Here is a 21,449-nt window from a genome sequence, read left to right on the forward strand (position 1 = left end):
GGAACTGGAAACAGATATATGTGTAAAAGATGAGATAAAACTGAAGGGAAATATGTTGCACTCGACTGGGCGGAAGTTATTCAAGTTTACAATCAACATGTGGGAGGGGACGACAAACTGGATTTTCTGATCACAATTTATCGCACATTCATCCGATCGCGAAAGTGGACGCTTCGCAAGTTTGCTCATGCAATTGATGTTTCATGTGTAAATGCTTGGACTGAGTACAAGAACAACGCATCAGAACTAGGTGTTCCTAAATATAAGAGCCTTGACTTGATTCACTTTAGGCAAGTGTGGCCAAAATTACTGACAAAAATTGATAAGCAAGCTGCCACGAAAAGGGGGCGTCCCACTAGTGAGAGCCCTATGCCATCTCCAAGTACTTCAAAACGAGCCAGTAGAGAATTTGTCCAGAAGCTGATGTTTTTTTTTGGATAACGTTGGGCATCTTTCGGTGGTTAGTGACAAAAATCATTTGAGAGGTGCAAGAAACCGGGTTGCAAAGGCAAAGCCAAATTTTATTGTGTAAAATATAACATTCACTTATTTCTGGATAGAAAAAAATGATTTTTTTGATTACCATTCTTCACAAGTGTAAACCATAGTTTATGTATATAATCATTAACTAAGTTTCGTGTAATTTATGTATTTTGGTGAAATAAAATCAGTACAATACTTTGACTTTTCGACTTATACTGCACCCACTTGAACACAATGTCCTCATTTGGGGACGCCTTCTATCCCCCTTTGGGGGGGGGGGGGGGGGGCACTTCGGAATCTTTTATACATCTGAAAAATTATAATTTGAGTCGAAGAACTGGATAGCAAAGCCATGATTTTGTTTTCAGGAAAAAAGTTATCATTGCCCGAATGGGTTAACGTAACAAAAACTAATGGATGTATCAAGGGAGTGTTGTAGGGCCGTTAATGTTTACATTATGTATTACTGATTTTATGGATACCGTTGGGATATCAGTGATCCTTTTGGCAGACGATGATGTTGTCTGTAGGGAGGTTGGGCAGCCAGAAAACGATGGCATAACGCAAGAAGACCTGAAGAGGCATGACGGTTGATGCGCGAACTCTCATTTGACCCAGAACGAAAACAAATATAACATACTGCGCGTAAAGAGGCGAAAAGTATATTACTGTTCGATTACGCTATTGGCTGAAAATCGTTGGAAACAGTAACATCCGTAAAATACTTAGAGAGCGCTGTGTCGTTCGAAAAAGACACAGCCAGGGCAAAAGCATCGCAGGCGCAAAGATACGAGCTGGTGGCAATGCCATTGAGACTCGCCACTTGCGTGAGTTTCATCAGCGCGACGGGAGGCGCTGAGGATGAAGATATCGACTTCGCTTCGGCCAATTGCAAGCCGAGTGCAATCCTCCAATGACCGGACGACAATGGACAGAAGGATACTCGGTAGAAGAGCAGCTTTTGCCCACTTCATTATAGATCAACGTCCAGGACTGATTTTTTAGTGTTATATTACATACAGTGTTGCAGATTTCATTATTCAACTAGTCACAAAGAGAACTAAACCTTTTAACTCATTTGTGTGACTTTGTCATTAATTTGCTAGAGTGTTGTAGAACTTTGTTCTCCTATCCTGTTACCTGACCCTGGGACATAGGTGTGTAATAGTAGGAGGGTGAAATTGTCTTGGCAGTATACTGCACCAGATGCCGCTTCACGAACTCTGTAACTCGTCCTTAACAGTGGCAATTTGACCTCAGCAGCAGCGACGAGGCCTTTACAAAACGGCGACGAGGGTTTACAAAAGAGAGTAACCATCTAGAGCTACATAAAGCGGACTGATCAATTAAACCAAATTTTTGGAAAAGCGGAAGTCCAGCTGAGATATATCCGGAGGATTTTAAGTAAACATAATTCAGTCAAGAAATAGGGTAGCTTACGAAACACTTGTTCGACGAACATTTGAATCTTGTCCTTGAGTTTGGGACCCTTTCCAAGGAGAACTAACGGAAGTGACAGAGATCGTACTATGTTTCGTCACGTGATTATTTCGTAACAGCAAGAGCGTTACGGAGATGCTCAACTAAGCCCTGTGTTAGAAGGTACTAAGGTTACTTTGTGCGTATAAAGCTGAAATTCGGAGAGCGTACGATCCAAGAGCAACCGGCAGGCTGTTACTTCCTCGCGAAATCACTACGGCGTGAAAACTAGTTAAATTAGAGGTAATACCCACGACGATAGATCCCACGCATCATTCGCGAATGCAAGTAAAGGGGGAAGAGGAATGGACAAAATCAGAAATGCCTTGTGTCACGCCGAAAGGAGCTTGAGGAGTGTATGTGTAGATGTAGATTTAGATAGCAGTGTGCCGAGACTCGTGACAACTTACCAGTTTTTATATTCTGAGCGTAGTGGGCAAGAGATGTTGTTGAGGTTCCACAGAAGCTGTGAGCCACGAAGAACTCCAGCCGTGACTGCAACAGGAAAAGAAAACATGAAGGAGGGAATACTCTACAGAAGCAAATGAACACGACCGAAACTCACCATACAGGAAAAACAGCATGAGCGTTGCAACTTCCGTGCATAATCCCCCTCCCTCTCTCCACTCCCACCTCCCTCCTCCCCCCCTGCCTCCGTCCCACTCCTCTTCCAGGATATGTGTGTGTGTGTGTGTGTGTGTTTTACATTTTTTTTTTCAATACAGAAATTAAAGGAGAGAAGGTCTGAGACGAAACTCTCACGTCCCAAAACAATACAGCAGGCTTAAAGAATGAAAAGCAATTGTACAACAATTAAAAATACAAAATGAATTGATATTCCATTTTAATTTTCATTTTGTTAACATTATGCTGTTCTTTGTGTTTACTGCATCAGTTTCTTCATCCCAGACCATATCGCCGGCTGATGTAGCAGAGCGGTTCTAGGCGCTTCAGTCCGGAACCGCGCTGCTGCTACGGTCGCAGTTTCGAATCCTGCCTCGGGCATGCATGTGTGTGCTGTCCTTAGGTTAGTTTGGTTTAAGTAGTTCTAAGTCTAGGTGACTGATGACCACAGATGTTGAGTCCCACAGTGCTCAGAGCAATATGAACCATATCAATCAGTAAACCTAGCCTATTTAAATGATTTGTATTTATCAACCACGGTCATTTTTTATGGAATTCTCCTTCATATTACAAACCATTGAACCATACGGTTAATTGACGATGAGGCTGAATTGACAGTATATTAGGTAATAATTAAGCTACAACTCCTGTCGTCATTAACACCTACTGCGCTCTTGAAATCGTCAATCGCTGGGGAATAACATCTGAGGCCACTAATTAAAAATGGGTCGATGGGGCAGCAGTGGCAGTTACAGCCAGAGAAACTGTATGTCACACGCATGTTACATGTGCATTAGTCAGTGAGTTCGTGAGACATATTTTTTTATGTTGGCAATACTTTCTTTGGTTGAATTCAGTTTTCACCCAGTGAATGTGTTAGCACGTATTTTGCTCTGAAATGGTTTATAACTTACCTTACTTGCTGCCCTTAGTAACAAAAAATGCCTCAGTTATTGAAGAGCAGCCGATGACTATCATTCTAGAGTAAACGCAATCAAGGGCCGCCAGTGAAGTAATATGCAGTCATTACAAACATCAAGAATTTCGAGAACCTTCTAGAAATGATAAATACTAAGAAGCAAATATTTGCTCGTGATTGGATTTGAACTGGCTACTCGCAGTATGCCGGCCGGAGTGGCCGAGCAGTTCTAGGCGCTTCAGTCGGGAACCGCGCGACCGCTACGGTCGCAGGTTCGAACCCTGCCTCGGGCATGGATGCGTGTGTCGGCCTTAGGTTAGTTAGGTTTAAGTAGTTCTAAGTTCTAGGGGATTGATGAACACAGATGTTAAGTCCCATAGTGCTCAGAGCCATTTGAACCAACTCGCAGTATGCCAGCCAGCGTCGCTAACCGTTACTCCGTATTGCATGCAGCACAACTAGCAGCATTATTTAACACGTAGGGGTGACATCGACCAAGGCCGAAGCTTTGTCGTTCCCCGTGTTTACATTGATGGCGGCCTGTCCGACTCGGTATCTGAGCGGTTGATTACCAAGCAAAGAGACCTGGGCTCGATTCCCGACCGCGTCGGGGATTTTTCTCTGCTCTGTGACTGCGTGTTTTGTTTTCCTTACATTTGTATCGTCATCATTGACATTCCACTATAGAGATGCCTGAGTGGGCATGTCCCGAAAGCCAATAAATTTAAGAAAAAAATTCCTGGCAACCATAAAGAATGAAGATTATGCCTTTCAATAAGACAGCAGCCACAAGACATTTAAATAGGGGCATGGGCTGTTACGTCCTCTATTGCTATAATGTGGGTATAGCCACAGACCTGGCTGGCTCTCTGACCAGGGAGTGGGGCAACCATTATGTACGGAGTAGGGTTGCCAGGGACAAATGTTCAGTTGGGCAAAAGAAATGGGATTCCACTGCTTTACCCGGGACAAACGAAAAAATTATTCCTTTGTGATTTATTGGTCTTTATTATATTTTAATTAAGAACGCGTAAGTTTTAGCATGCATTTGTTTGATTTTATATATTTAAAAATCAGTGCAGTTATAATCATAGCTGAAATTGGTCATCAACTCACTTTTAATCAAATTCAGGGTGTATTTCTTTCGTAATTCAGTCCATTTTAAGGTCATCTGTGAAAAAACTCTTTCTACAAAGTAGCTGGAACTGGGGATACTAAAGACGAACAATAAGACGTGAAAAATGAAAGTGATTTCATTCTTGGAAAAGCCTTCCGTGAGTTTCTTCCATTTCTCAATCGCACCCTTGTTTTTGTCATGTCCAGGCTTCTTTTAATTGTTTGAAATTCTTCGTATAAGTAGTCCATGTTCTGTTGATCGATAATTAAAAGTTCCCACAAAGCGAGATGGTGCAGTGGTTCGGGAGGACGACGGTTCATACCCGCATCCGGTCATCATGAATTCGGTTTTCCGTGATTTCCGTAAATCGCTTCACGAAAATGCCGGCATGGTTCCTTTGAAAGTGCACGGCCGGTTTCCCTCCCCATCATCCGAACTTGTGCTCCGTCTCTAATAACCTCGTAGTTGACGCGGCGTTTAACACTAATCTCTTCCCCTCCTCTTAAGAACTCCGCAGCTTTCTGAAAATGGTCGTAATTTGTCGGTGACTTTAATTTAGAAATAGCATCTTTGAAAGGATGTTGTTTTCTCGGAAATCATATCGTGATAACAAAATATCCCACAAAATTGGTGTAGAACTGTAGAAAATCGTTCCGAATAGCTTCTTTTCCGTTAGTGCTGAACCATACGCATTATTTCTCTTGTCTTCCTTCGGAAAAAAGTTGTGTTTTGTTCTTTGCTCAATCTTTTCTCCTATCCCGTGCATTTGAGCATGTATGTCAACAGCTGATAGAGATCTTATTCAATCGTCTTCATTGTTGCTTCTATCGAAAACATACAACATGCATATCAACAACTGACAGAGAATCTGATCCAATCTTCTTCAACGTTGTTTCTACCGAAAACATTACGTTATGCAGAAACGACAAATACGCCAAAAAATTTTTCTATTCCTCTCCACATGTTATTATGTTTTCTAATGGAAGATGGCATTCATTGCGGAATTCCACAAAATTAGATTTTAGTGCAGGCTATATTATTAATAATCTTCCGACAGCAAGACCAGGAGATAAAAATCTCGTGGCAGTGTGTTTTATTATTTCTTACAACTGGAATTGCAAGTCCGCTCTTCGTTTCTCAGATCTTCTGAAGTAACTGCATATTTTCAGTACCAAACTTTCTACATCCTCTTCGAGTTTATCAGTACTATATTTCGCAGCATTGTGAAGAATATGGCTGGGGCAAGTAGCTCTGACAATTTTGTCATTTTCAGCTAAAAGAAGTGTATAAATGGAATAATTTTTGAGAAAGTTTACATTCTTTGTGAGCGGCGAACGCCGAAACTTTATTTAACGACACTCCATTCTTCGCCATTGTCTCTACTAATAACTTCGAAACTTGATATACAAATTCAGCGTGAGATTTTACAAATTCCTGTCGACAGCTTACAACCCTAGTAACATAATCAAGGAATACTAAGCAATTTTCAATTTTTCTTATTACTTGCGTCTGCCACTATAGAATAGATTTTTTTGGGTGGTCTTCAAAATATTTTAAACAGATTTTTTGGCCAATACTATCCGCACAATAGCTTCCGGTTTTGTTCCACCGCAGCTAAAACTTTGGGCGATTTTTGAATCACTGCAGATATATGGTTGTAATTTGTGTGAACAATCGACACTGTTGCGGCGTAAAGTCAGCACCGGCACACCAGTCGGAAATGACGGAGACGAGAAGGCTGTGACCAGATGTCAGCCAATCGCAAGCTGGCCGACATCCTACCAGGGCGACAACGCGACAGCAGCGGCCCCTAGGTGAAGAGGGCATTAGCGCCGCGCCAGACTTCTGTCTCTATCCTGTTAATTTTTGGAACACAACCTACTACCAGCCTAAAGACAGAAGTGATGACACTTTTGCGCGACCTGACCATCATTTTGCAGGACGATGCTCAAACACGAACAGTGCAAGCTGATTTGTTTTACTGATGGGGCTACAATGCGGCATATCACCCCTCAGCCTTCGCGAGTTCAACTCGATTTCTAAACTGAAGGAAACAGTTCACGGCATTCGCTTCAGAACTGCTACAAATTCATCGGGCAATAGACCTCGCCGTTCGAACTGTCGACACAAGTGGCACTGCTAGGAGTATCCTACGACTTCCACATCGCTGGCAACGGACTATACACAATGCTGGTGACTACTTTGAAGGTCAGTAAAACTTTGAAACACGTATCTATTTTGTACCAGCTGTAAGTAAATAGTTGCCACTACTAAAGTTCCAATCCTCGTATCTCGGGCTAGAATCTTTTCGACCACCTCTCGTAATGAGGTGCGAGCGGCGGCCGGTGGACTCAGCGATGGCGAGCGGCCCAGTAAATGCGGCGGCAGAGCATCGGGCGCCGAGGACTGCGCAATCAGGCAGCAGTCCTCGGATCGTGGACCGGCAGCTGGTGTGGAGAAAATGATTCAAATGGCTCTGAGCATTATGGGACTTAACATCTGAGGTCATCAGTCCCCTAGAACTTACAACTACTTAAACATAACTAGCCTAAGGACACCACACACATCCATGCCTGAAGCAGGATTCGAACCTGCGGCCGTAGCGGTCGCGCGGTTCCAGACTGAAGCGCCTAGAACCTCTCGGCCACACAGGCCGACTGGAGTGGAGACAGTGACATCGTTACAGCGAGGACTCCGAGGATGCGGCAAACACAGCCTGGCCGCAGCTAAGTTGCCCAGCTGGTCAAATCCCACAGGCTAGCTACTGGAGGACTTAAATGCAGCTGCTGGATTCTGACTTCGTGGAAGTGCAGTGACTGAGTGTCACCAAGGAAAGGTCTGGAATAGGGCCGGTGAACGGCGTCCGTCCGTTGTCGTGTGGCAGTGTATCAAACTGCTGAAGCTTCCTGATGTCCCAGGGTCGTTGACACGTGGAAGTGGCAATACGGAAGCAGTCACACGACGAGAGGTACTTGTGTCAGGGGGACGTAGATCACGGCTGCAGGCGCTCCACATATGGCACTTGTACTGGCTTTGGCTGAGGCTGTTACATCTCTTATGGATTGTCGACCGTGCAGCGGCAATCATGCTTGCCAGAAACAGCTACCAGCGGGAGATCATGGAACAGCCAGTCTCGTTCTTCACTTTCAGTGTGCAGAGAAATGAACATGCAGTTGTAGCGGTTCTTGGGATTTCCCAGATCAAAAGCCCAGGAAAATGAAAACAGAAAAAATTAGAGCCACCCTCTGTTACAAGACAAAGAAGTAAAAAACTATGTCCACACATGTAACTAAAGTGACGCCACAGATGGTGGCATACTACGGTGACACCATGAGCTGCTGTTCGTGCAGGACACCACAAATTTTACTTAGTGGTGCTGTTTTCAATACGGAGTGAGTTAAAATTATTTGGGTCTGTATTGGTATTATTGTGCAGATTATGGAATTAGAGCTGAGACAATAATTACGCGTAAGGAAATTAAATACAAGAAAATGAAATCCCAAAGGTCAGATCCGAAAATGGATTTCGCACCGGAATAAAATACGGACAACAAACACACTTACATAAAAAAAAAACAATCGAAGACGAAAATTGTATGTGCTATGGAAAACCAACCAACAGTCGGCTTGTAAATACATTCTGCAGACGCATCAGTCTTCCGAGATTTTAGAATTTTATTATACTCATTGATGTAAAACATTCCAAATACTACTTCCAATTTTCACTTTCACAACAGTCATGACGCATGGGATTTATCTGACTGATACAATTTAAAATTTCTCTAGTGTTTCGTTCCTCAAACTAAGTTCTTTATACGATTCTCCTTTTTTGTTCCGCTTTTATTTTAATTATTTATTCACACAAAACTCTTTGCGGATTATGGGATATCAGGTAGCTCTTCTTTTAGGTACAGAAATCGTAAAATCATACCTAGCGGCCACCTTTTTTTACCACTTTTGGTTAGAAAATGAAAATATACTGAAAACAAACGAATTATAGAAGCAGTAATTCAACCCAAACTGCTATAGGCAGCTGGTTGTACGAAATAAAATCACCAGGGAGTAGTTGAATGGTAGTGTACAGTGGCATCATTATGTACAATAGTCCGCCTGCTTACCTGGGTGGTACTGTGCTTGCCTCCCGTGCAAACGGCCCCGGGTTCTATTCCCGTGCCGCACGGGATTAGCCGAGCGGTCAGGGGCGCTGCAGTCATGGGCTGTGCGGCTGATCCCGGTGGAGGTTCGAGTCCTCCCTCGGGCATGGGTGTGTGTGTTTGTCCTTAGGATAATTTAGGTTAAATAGTTCAAATCAAATGGCTCTGAGCACTATGGGACTTAACTTCTGAGGTCATCAGTCCCCTAGAACTTCGAACTACTTAAATCTAACTAACCTAAGGACATCACACACATCGATGCCCAAGGCAGGATTCGAACCTGCGACCGTAGCGGTCGCGCGGTTCCAGACTGTAGCACCTAGAACCGCTCGGCCACCCCGACCGGCGGTTAAATAGTGTGTAAACTTAGGGACTGATGACCTTGGCAGTTAAGTCCCATAAGATTTCACACACATTTGAACATTTTTACGTTCCCGTCCAGGCTGGAGATTTTCTCCGCTCGTGGACTGGGCATTGTGTTGTCCTCATCGTCAATTCACGCTCATCACTGGCACACAAGTCGTTCAAAGTGGCATCGACTGGATCAAGACTTCCACTTGGCTGCCGAACTTCCCCGAATGGGGCCTCCCGGCCAACAACGCCATACGCTCATTTTATTTCCATTATGTAAAATGGACTTTCAATTTTTAGTGGCATATCTGGAAGCGGCAGCACTGCAGTTACGTGGCCTACAACTAGGTAGTTACTCAATCAACTGTGATGCCACTACAACATGCCACGAGCAGTGACGTTGCCTCAGTAGCGTCTGTGAACGAGGCTTCAGGTTATTAATTGAGAAAATATGGCAGCAGGTTTTTGATTATGTAAGAATGCCAGTATGGTCTTCTTAAGAACTACTTATGAGCTCAGATCGTCCATATGAGGTCTGGGCACGAATTTCAGACATTGCATATCACCAGAAAGAAAAACCGTTAGTTACATTAAGATGAGTAAACATGTTTTATTTTTCACCCGTTAGTTTCTGTATCGCCATGCAACATAAGACATAGCAATGCCTTTTAAAAATTGTCGCATGTAAAAAAAATGGTATCTACATATGAACTTCATAGACGATATTTCATAAATATGCGCGACTACTGTGCCATCTCGATTCTTATGTATTCTATGTAAATGGAAGTCTCTTATTACACCAGTAAATCGTATCTGTGCAGCGTGTACTACACATGTCAGTTAACGAGTATTGCAGCCTGCTCATTGAGAATCGTTTCAATAAAGACATGTTGCTGCTCAGTAGTACATCGTCTGACGTGACAGTCTTTGACATTCCACTTTCGCAACAACTTCGTTAGGAAGAAGCCTGCTGCCACATCTTTGCAGTGGCGTTTATCCTCACCATGGCAACCACTAGTTCGCCTATCGACTTTACAACAACTTCAGTGGAAAGAAGCCTGCTGCCACATCTTTGGAACGGCGTCCAACTTCACTATGGCAACCAGTGGTTCCAAATAGCTCACTAACAGGCCTTGAGAGGGCAACCCATATACTGTCAAAACGAAGTTCATTTATCCTTCATGTTTAAACATTTTTAATGCTTCTTAATTGACAATAGCTGTTGAACAAGCTAATTTTAGTGTGTGTTTATTTTCCTTTCTTGACAATGTTATTTTAACTAAGAAATTTTACATTGTTATTCGACCTATAACCCATTGGTTAGTAATGACATCATTCCGTCAGAAGTGGGCGGAGCCTCCATTATACATAGTAAGACGTGCACTGGTTTCCCCAGTAGTGATTTACCACCAGAAGGTGGTTCTTACTCATTGGTAATTCATAGTTTTATAGCTTTATAACTTTATGTATTTTCTTGAATGCATGTAGCCCTCTAATTAAAGCATTGTATACGACTTGTAGGTCTGAAGATGACCACAGTAGTGATTGAAACCGGTCCCCGTAATAAACAAATTGTGATCAAGACTGTTTTTTATAGTAAATAAATGATTTTATGTTGGCGTTATCAAAGCCTGCGCTCTATTAATATCCATGTGCAAATGCTTAAGGTCAAAGATGCGAATTTGTCAGTAGTGTAACGTGTTCCTTTTACACGCTTACCCATATATAGAGTCAAAGGTTCTGCCGAGTGTTTCTATGTTTCAGAGTTGTTGGAATGTCTTTGTGATTCGCGCAAAAACCTTTGATTGTGCCAGCGCCTTGGCGGGGAGTGAAATGTCATCTGAGGTATAGGCCTGGCAGTGTTTAAGAACCGCTCCACTACCGGGAGTTGTTCACATACCGCCTCCCACAATTTAGTATTTACCTTTCTTTTGCCAAGGCGGGTTAAGCTGGTAGATATATAAACATACATTGTACGTATCTTGTTCTTATACCAAACTGTTTCCTTAAATATTAGCGACTGGCAACTGGCTAAACTTTAAATTGCATAGCATTTGCTGAGTTCCTTGCGCAGCTCTTTCTAGTACTCGTTTATTAACACGTCTGAGCACGTGAATATTCATTTTTAAAGATCAATGTTTCTGCTGTAGTTTTTTTGTAAGTGGTTCTCATGTTATGTAATTGGATCTTAGCTTGGCACTAATGTTAAAGTGTCATTAAGTCACCTTTTATTGGTAACTGTTTTCATTACATGTATTTTGAGTGAAGATTGAATTTCTGAAGTGTGTTAGTACTTCCGTTTTCTAAACAAGGGCAAATAAAATGAGGGGCATTAGTGACCGGCAACGTTAAGTTTGTAATTGACCTTTCAACAAGTGCTTCTTTAACGGATTGAAATAGTAAGTTTATAAGGGTATTTTAGTGAAGAATGTTTAGTGTGGCCATCTTAATGTAACAACTGGTGTTAAGGAGTTTGATGAAGTGGCTATGTGATGTAATTGATAATTGCTATGCTTAAGGTTTCTATAAATGCCTGGCACATTAAGTTTTTGATAACTTTTTTTTAAGGGACTGTTTATTTGAGCACTGAATACGTTGGGTTTCTAACTGTATTTGCAAAGCTTTATATAGTGGCTCGTCCACAGTCTGCAATTGTCAAATTCCTTAAAAGGCGTAATGTCAATAAACTGTCTTAATTATAAATTGTGACTACCAACCATGATCCCATCCCGCTTCCTCTTTTATGGTATCTAAGATATGGTGGGTAAGTGTGGTACGATTAGGGACCTACGTACCAGTATGTAGTTATAAAACGGCGAAAAAATGTTAGTATTTCAATTTTTCAAGTTGACTGTTTTTGGAGTTATTTGCCCTCTGAGCGGTTTGATATCACCCATCACAACTTTACCTTCCTTGGCAATCTCTTCATCTCAAAGTAGAAACTGCGTCCAACGTCCGTAATTATTTGATGGGTGTATTACAATCTCTGTTTTCCTCCCTGTAGTACAATGGAAGTTATTTCCCCATGGATTAACAGATGGTCCGCATCTCGTGGTCGTGCGGTAGCGTTCTCGCTTCCCACACCCGGGTTCCCAGGTTCGATTCCCGGCGTGGTCAGGAATTTTCTCTGCCTCGTGATGACTGGGTGTTGTGTGCTGTCCTTAGGTTAGTTAGGTTTAAGTAGTTCTAAGTTCTAGGGGACTGATGACCATATATGTTAAGTCCCATAGTGCTCAGAGCCATTTGAACCATTTGATTAACAGATGTCCTTTCATCCTTTTCCTTCTCGTCAGTGTTTCTATACATATTTCTTTAGTCAGCAGTTTTGTGGACAGCCCCATTTCTCCTCATACCAACTAATTTTCAACAGCCTTCTATAGCTCCACAGCTTAAACGCTACGATACCATTTCGATTTCTCTACAGTCCATGATTTACATCCATACAATGCTGTGCTCCAGACGTACCTTCTAGGATGTTCCTTCCTCAGGCTGAGGGCAATGTTTGATATTAGAAAACTTTTGGCAAGGAATGGCCTCCTTGCCTGTCCTAGTGCTCTTTTTATATCCTGCTTGCTTCGTCCGTCAGCGGAAAATTTGCTTACGAGGTAGGAGAATTCGTTCATTTCGTCATTTTGAGGTCCTCAGGTTTTATGACAAGTTTCTCAATAATCTCAGCTCTGTTAAACCTCACTATGTCACTGTCGCCACTGCCGCCACTGCCGCCGCCGGGCAGCGATCCGAGGACTGCTGTCAGACTGCCCAGGACTCTTCGCCCACACTCTTCCGCAGTCTCGCCTGGGCCGCTCGCCATCGCTGAAGTCCGCCAGTCACTCGTCAGCCGCAGACCCTGGGCAGCACCGCAATGGCAGAAGACGCTGCTCCCTGTCGCACACCGCGCCACAGCAAACCCGCGTGTGGGGCTGGAGAGAACGCCTGACAGCGCAACAGAAGAGGTAGCACCCAGAGGAATGTCTAAGGATACGTGGACAAGGAAAAAAGATTCCCGAATTTCGCTGTTAAAAATACACTTTCTCCCGGGTGAAAATACATTTTTTCCGTGTTAAGTCACAGTATACTTTTCCACTGAACTGTAAAACTTATCAATCCTTTGAATTGTTATGGTTTTATACACCGGGGTAGAATTTCCCGGCACTTTATAAAACGAAACTCGTCCGGCTCGTGGTCTTGCGGTAGCGTTCTCGCTTCCCGTGCACGGGGTCCCGGGTTCGATTCCCGGCGGGGTCAGGAATTTTCTCTGCCTCGAGATGACTGGAAGTTGTGTGTCTTTCATCATCATTTCATCCTTATTCACTCGCAAGTCGCCGTAGTGGCGTTAAAGAACTTGTGGAGTGGCGGCCGAAACGCCTTGCGAGGGGTCTCCGGCTACCAATGCCATATGCTCATTATCATTATTATTAGGGGAAAACCACGTTTTGAAAAGATCTTTGATGTGGCAGCAACATGTATACTGCATATCTTCGTATTACGGAAGTATAAATTCCACCAAACACCGCATCTTACTTTCCGAAGCATTGAAATGGAGATTGCGATGCGCTTTTGTGAGCCAGTCATAGCTCATGTCACGTAATCTCATCAGCCGATGACAGCGGGTATTCACAGTATAGGACATGTGATGCAGTCAGCCAATAGCAACATCACTGTTAAGCAGCGCGAATACACAAATCGGAAAAGTTTATAATTTGCATTGATATACACAGAGTTGCTACAAGAAAAGAAAAGCTTTCACATATAATATTGGTCTCGAAGATAAATAAGCTTCAAGAGAAGCTAAGCTTTCACATATAATATTGATCTTTTCTGCGAGTGTTACACTTTTAAGATATATCACACAAATGTACCAGTAAAATTTTTAACAACGACATAAATGTCTGGTCTTCTGGGCTCGAAATTCTTCAAAACGGTCGTTCTCAAGAAGTTGATTTTCAAATGAGAGTCAAACGCTCTGTGATTTAAGAAATTCATCGTACATTCTCGCACATAGTTCATCTTGCGTAACAGGAAATTTACTTTGAAAATAACACTTTTCAAACAACCATTCGCAACATTTTCTGTTAGAAATAGTTTCGTTTCAGCAGTTGTCAGACAGCGCCAGATAACAGCGTCACTGCGATTGCGGATGTAGCAAGCCCGTATGTTAGTACGTGTAAAACATTAAAAGATCTTACATTATGACAGAAAAGAAACAAGACATTAGAGGATACTCCTAGAGTATCGGAATTACGTAATCATACTAAAATGAATAATTCGGCTTGAAGTCCACATTCGTACATCCGGATTCGGACGTAAATTTTCTTGGAGTACCGCTACTGTATTATCTCGTTTGGTTCTTTATTATGGCGCAATGCCATACGTGCTAGAAGATGAAAATGTGCACTTGAAATGCAACGAACAGTTAAAACTAGCTAATAGTGTGGAATAAAAAACTTCGTTTCAAATAGATTGAAACGAGGAAAAGATTAATAAAAGCCAAATATCTTTAGCAAACCGACGATAACAACTTCATTGTTCTGCAAGATGATTAATGCTTTACGGTCAGAAAGATGGTAATAAAATCAAATCTGTAACTAATAACATATTTCAGCCTTCCGCAATTATATGAATTTAATTTAATTCACTTGATAGCCTCCGGCCGCAGAAATTCGTTTTGTTTTCATTTGGCTTGAGAGCAATAGACGAAGAGGAAACAGCAAAATCACTAACAGTAAACGCAGGTCACGTGGAGACTACCCACCTCCGCACTTCAACTCAGACCAAAACTCCGCACCGGGGCAATACTAGATAATGCCCCCACCCCCTCACTTTCGAGCGTTTGAGGTAGGACGCCAAAAACTAAAAAAAATCGACTTTCCACATATATGTTCATTTTGTAGCGCACATCTTTCTGAAGAGTGATACGTAAAACATATGTGTTCGAGGAAATGTAAGACATGTTATTTGGTCTTAAGTGTGCCAAAGTGCAGTGCCACACCTCTTCACGCAGCATTCTTCTATGACGTCACTGTCTTTTGCTCTGTGGAATTCAGACGCGTAATATTTTGTAATGGATGACATCAAACTACATTCGGGACAGTGGAAATTAAAATGTCCTGTGGTGTCTCTCCTGCTCCCAGTCGGCCGGTTTGACATCCTGCCTTCTTATTCTTATTTTTTTTTTTTTAAAGAAGAAAATAAACTCGCTGTCAAAGCTGCATGGGATTATTTGTAACCGGGAGAACAATAAATCTGTATTGCCTATTAGCTAATAACTTGCTGTTTTGTGTGACATAAAATTAAATATAGGATACATAAAACAAGTAGAGACAAGAGACAAGCAACACAGTACACATTTCTTCAGTCCTTAAGTCCTAGCATTTCTTCCTCTCTAATCTTGATACACCTTTACATGGCGTGCTTTCCTTTCTGGAAAAGAATCTATTGCCTCATCAAAGATCGCCAAACGTTTTGCTGCATGAAAAAAAGAAATGTCGTTGTCTAACACTGAAAAAGCTATTAATACAAATAGTACCCAAGACTGGTGTGGTTTCTTGATCTGATAATGTGTATTTTGTCACTGTCTGCTAGATAAAACGAAATAGGCCTTCCTAATACAGCAGTAATTGTAACGCACATCAAATAAACGAGACTGGTTTGGCACAAATGATCATTTTTATAACACGACACAATATAATTCCTGAAGCACTAATATCAAATGCCTATTAGGCCCACTACAAGCAGAAATCTTTATGTTAGGAAACAGTTTCACATTTCATTCATACGCTCCAGCTTCTCAAGCATGAGATCGAAAAGTAGAAGTACGAAATTTTTATATAAATTTGGAATCGTCATATTCTTCCATAATTTGTGTGATGCTCCCGTTTCTTATCCTTCCTTGTTCTAACAAACAATCTTGTCATTAGTAATTCTGTAATTATTCCTGCCAGTGTCAAAATTTATCTCCAGTTAACTTCACTAACCCTGCCACAATCACCGGTTTAGTTACCCCGCGTTTATTCTTCGGTGAGGCTGGAATTGGGCTGTTTTGGGGGAGGAAACCAGACTCCGGTTAGGCGTTATTAAGTGTTCGTACAACGCGTTTTCCGCGCTGCTCCCAGAATAGAATTTAAAGTGGTTGATAGTCTGAGACTGTACAACTGGCCCTCACTAGTGTAGTGATGTGGCCGAAACCTTTGTGTCAGAATTTGATTTTCTTGGATACACTGAGAAGATAATACGTAATCTTTCTTACCTGTTATTTCTGTTTGTCGTTTATATCCACTCTGGCAGTCTGAATCTATGGTTTTCTCTAATAATTATAACAACGCTGATTATTCGCAAACCCAGTCAACCACATAAACAGCGATTGGCATTCAGCCGTTCGCCTTTATTCCGCTCAGCTCGTATAGCCCCGTTTCCTTTTGTCTCCAGGAAAGTTTATTTCGAAATTCCATGGGGATTCCCCTGGCAGAGACATCGTGGACACTATGCATGCATTCAAAAATCAACTTATGATTCATTCAGAAATCAACTTAGAATGTGTTCAAAAATGTTCAAAAACCTGCGGGGATGTGTTTCAAAATCATATGAATAATTGATAGACCAACGTGCGCTTGATGCTAGGCGCTTTGTGAAACAAGGTTTTTTCCCTCAGGAATATGAAATTGCCCCGGGCAGTTACCCCGATTTGCAGTCCGCGCACTAGATCCGGGCCTGTTGAGCATGCGTGAATCTGGGAGCTTGGGCGCGCCAGTAAAATTTTTCCGGCTAGCATGTGGCTGCTTATACAGGTAACAGCCACACTTCCGTAGCCAAAAGCGTGAGAAGATACTACTTATACGTGACTCAACTGCGCATGCGCATGAGCTCGCTCGCAACTGCTCAAACTAATCTAATGAAAACAGTTGGGATGTCATGCTCAGCGGCAGAAATTTGTTGTTTTGAAGCACTGCATAGTCTTCCTAAAGCCTTTGACACATTTTGCTCTTGGCAGAACTGGTATAAGCAAAGTGTTTGTTATTGTATATGGCGCATTTCCATTGCAACTTTAGTTTTATTTTCGTTTTTTTTCTCTCGTTCATGTTTTATTGCTGCAATATTATTCTCCAGGAGCGAGATACAGCAATATTCTTTGTTAGAATTTTGGTTCCTACCAGTCAAAATTACAAAAATTTAACTGAAAAATAAAACAATGAAAAATTCCCGGAATTCTAAAAAATTCCCGGGTTTTTACCGGATCTCCGGGTTGTCGCGGGTCGTATACACCCTGTATAATCACTGCTGGTTTGTCTGACCTTCTCCACATGCCACACTCGTCTTACAAACCATCTACGAACCCCACAACACCACTGACTCCTGACTCGAGAACATCTTGACAAGTATCCGCCGAAACCAACCCCTAAACCATTTCTGTCACGTTTCCGCAGGGAGTAAGACACACTCATTGTCCCAGGCCCTCAGGAGGTCCCCATCACTTGAAAACTGCAATCCTTTCAGCTTAATTTTCACATCCGGGAACAATGCAAAGTCACAAAGAGTGAGGTCTGGACTGTAAGGATGGTGCTCAAGAAGTTTCAGTCCTGTACCTCGCAAATTTTCGGTGCATGCTTTGGCAAGGCGAACAGGAGCGTCATCGTGGTGGAGGAGCCAAATGTCCATTCTTGACTTCGGTCGCAGGTTCTTCAAAGAGTGGATGACTTTGGGCAGGCACTGCTCAGTGTGCCACTTAGCTGCGACTGTCTTCTGTGTGTCCAAAAAATCACGCTCCACGATTTCACTCGATTTGAAAAAGGCAGCTGTTGGTTGGTTTGTTGGTTGGTTTGTTGGTTGGTTTGGGGAAGGAGACCAGACAGCGTGATCATCGGTCTCATCGGATTAGGGAAGGATGGGGAAGGAAGTCGGCCGTGCCCTTTCAGAGGAACCATCCCGGCAGTGGCCTGGAGTGATCTAGGGAAATCACAGAAAACCTAAATCAGGATGGCCGGACGCGGGATTGAACCGTCGTCCTCCCGAATGCGAGTCCAGAGTCTAACCACTGCGCCACCTCGCTCGGTAAAAAGGAAACTGTCATTTTCTTCTTTACTGGTCGGGATTTTCTGACTGCTACAGGTGTCGTCATTTTCGAAGACCCAAAATTTGTTTTGAGTCTTAGCCGGCACGTCATAACAGTACTGCCAAGTCTCGTCATCTGTCACGATGTTATCCACATACTGAGATTGTCCGTTAGAAAACTTCTTTAACACCTCCCGGCACCAAGTCACACGTCGTGTCACCTGCTCTTCCGTCAGTCTATGTGCTGCACCCAGAGACAACAAAATTTCTTTACTTGCAAATGATCATGCAGAACCGAAAGAACTGCTGGTGCATTTAGCACTAAGGTATCCTTTAACTGCCTATATGTCACTAGCCTGTGTTCATCTAGCATTTTCCTCACAGCATCAATGTTTTCCTCCGTAACTGATGATTGTGGCCTTCCCATCCACTCAGCGTCCTCTAGATTGAAATTTCCTGTTAGGAATTCTCTGTACCATCTGTATAGAGTTACACGATGTGGACACACATCACCCTAGTGCAAGATTCATTACTTCAAAACACTGCTCTATGTTTAAACCACGCGTGAAGTTGTACCGCAGAACTAACCCGAATCTCACTTCGTGACCACGATGCCATAGCAACAGGGGCGGTGAAAAGGGGGCGGGGGGCTATGGGGGCTGTAGCCCTCGCCCCCAATGGAGTATCATATTACACTGGATAAAATGACTTCAGAAATCAGCGAATATATTACTCCTACAGAGTCAATCATTTCTTTATAATTATGTAGCTATATGTACCTTTGGAGAAAAGAGAGCCACTTGTATGAATATCAAGCGCTCAGATGGAAACCCAGTTCTAAGCAAAGAAGGGAAAGCAGAAAGGTGGAAGGAGTATATAGAGGGTCTATACAAGGGTGATGATCTTGAGGACGATATTATGGAAATGGAAGAGGATGTAGATGAAGATGAAATGGGAGATATGATACTGCGTGAAGAGTTTGACAGAGCACTGAAAGACCTGAGTCGAAATAAGGCCCCGGGAGTAGACAACATTCCATTAGAACTACTGACAGCCTTGGGTGAGCCAGTCCTGACAAAACTCTACCATCTGGTGAGAAAGATGTATGAGACAGGCGAAATACCCTCAGACTTCAAGAAGAATATAATAATTCCAATCCAAACGAAAGCAAGAGTTGACAGATGTTAAAATTACCGAACTATCAGTTTAATAAGTTACAGCTGCAAAATACTAACGCGAATCCTTTACAGACGAATGGAAAAACTGGTAGAAGCCGACCTCGGGGAAGATCAGTTTGGATTCCGTACAAAAGTTGGAACACGTGAGGCAATACTGACCTTACGACTTTTCTTAGAAGAAAGATTACGGACAGGCAAACCTACGTTTCTAGTATTTGTAGACTTAGAGAAAGCTTTTGACAATGTTGACTGGAATACTCTCTTTCAAATTCTAAAGGTGGCAGGGGTAAAATACAGGGAGCGAAAGGCTATTTACAATTTGTGCAGAAACCAGATGGCTGTTATAAGAGTCGAGGGGCATGAAAGGGAAGCAATGGTTGGGAAGGGAGTGAGACACGGGGTGTAGCCTCTCCCCGATGTTATTCAATCTGTATATTGAGCAAGCAGTGAAGGAAACAAAAGAAAAATTCGGAGTAGGTATTAAAATCCATGGAGAAGAAATAAAAACTTTGAGGTTCGCCGATGGCATTTTAATTCTGTCAGAGACAGCAAAGGACTTGGAAGAGCAGTTGAACGGAATGGACAGTGTCTTGAAAGGAGGATATAAGATGAACATCAACAAAAGCAAAACGAGGATAATGGAATGTAGTCGAATTAAGTCGGGTGATGCTGAGGGAATTAGATTGGGAAATGAGACACTTAAAGTAGTAAAGGAGTTTTGCTATTTGGGGAGCAAAATAACTGATGATGGTCGAAGTAGAGAGGATATAAAATGTAGACTGGCAATGGCATGGAAAGCGTTTCTGAAGAAGAGAAATTTGTTAACCTCGAGTATAGATTTAAGTGTCAGGAAGTCTTTTCTGAAAGTATTTGTATGGAGTGTAGCCATGTATGGAAGTGAAACGTGGACGATAAATAGTTTGGACAAGAAGAGAATAGAAGCTTTCGAAATGTGGTGCTACAGAAGAATGCTGAAGATTAGATGGGTAGATTACATAACTAATGAGGAGGTATTGAATAGAATTGGGGAGAAGAGGAGTTTGTGGCACAACTTTACAAGAAGAAGGGACCGGTTGGTAGGACATGTTCTGAGGCATCAGGGGATCACAAATTTAGTATTGGAGGGCAGCGTAGAGGGTAAAAATCGTAGAGGGAGACCAAGAGATGAATACACTAAGCAGATTCAGAAGGATATAGATTGCAGTAAGTCCTGGGAGATGAAGCAGCTTGCACAGGATAGAGTAGCATGGAGAGCTGCATCAAACCAGTCTCACGAGTGAAGACCACAACAACAACAACAACAACATAGTTTGCAATGTATTTCAAACACATTTTAACAAAAGAATAAGAGCGGCAAATAGCTTACTATCTAAACCAATAAACAGCATTTAACTTAAAATGGGCGTCTTATCATTTATTAATATACATTTTTTACTCTGATTTCAAAACAGTTACCAAAAACTACTTTAAGCAACACTAAATTTTACCAGTTTGGTAGTGGAGGACCACAACTCTCCTTTTTTTAAGCGATATTCCATTCCCCCAAACGCCCTCCCCCCATTAGCCCCCCCCCTCCGCCTTGACCGACTTCTGACATCTACAATCGCCCCTGCATAGCAAGCACTTCACACTAACCCTGTTAGTGAACGACTGCGCCCACAGACATGGTTCAAATGGCTCTGAGCACTATGGGACTTAACATCTTAGGTCATCAGTCCCCTAGAACTTAGGACTACTTAAACCTAAGTAACCTAAGGACATCACACATATCCATGCCCGAGGCAGGATTCGAAACTGCGACCCCCACAGACATGGCGCAGTGACTACAATGCAGGTATGAAGTATTCTCAGAACACAGCAACAATCAGACTGATGCGACTTATTGTAGCGTCATATTGCAAAACTTCCTTAATACCCTTTGTGTGGCGTATCTGTAGGCGTGACTGGCTTCCAGACGCTCAACAGGTTCCGACCCTCTTGTGGGAAACAGGACTTCAGCGAGCAAGCAGATGAATCGTGGATGCTACTAGCGTGTGACTAGTTGGGAATTCGGGTCAGACGTGAAGCGTGTCCAGATATCCGAGGCAATTAAAGCAACCG

At 42.6% G+C, this 21,449-nt stretch overlaps 1 protein-coding gene across 4 annotated transcripts in view; it reads right to left on the reverse strand.

Moving 5' to 3' along the window:
* LOC126416632 (lipase 3-like) overlaps nucleotides 1–21,449 on the reverse strand; it is a 156,243-nt gene that overhangs the window by 32,300 nt on the left and 102,494 nt on the right. For all 4 annotated transcript variants that reach the window (XM_050084395.1, XM_050084394.1, XM_050084396.1 and 1 more), the window contains one exon: nucleotides 2,373–2,457. In XM_050084395.1, coding sequence (XP_049940352.1) covers nucleotides 2,373–2,457 — 85 coding nt within the window. The remainder of the gene's footprint in view (nucleotides 1–2,372; nucleotides 2,458–21,449) is intronic.

This window comes from Schistocerca serialis, chromosome 8 (assembly GCF_023864345.2).
Source record: "Schistocerca serialis cubense isolate TAMUIC-IGC-003099 chromosome 8, iqSchSeri2.2, whole genome shotgun sequence".
Classification (NCBI taxonomy): domain Eukaryota; kingdom Metazoa; phylum Arthropoda; class Insecta; order Orthoptera; family Acrididae; genus Schistocerca; species Schistocerca serialis.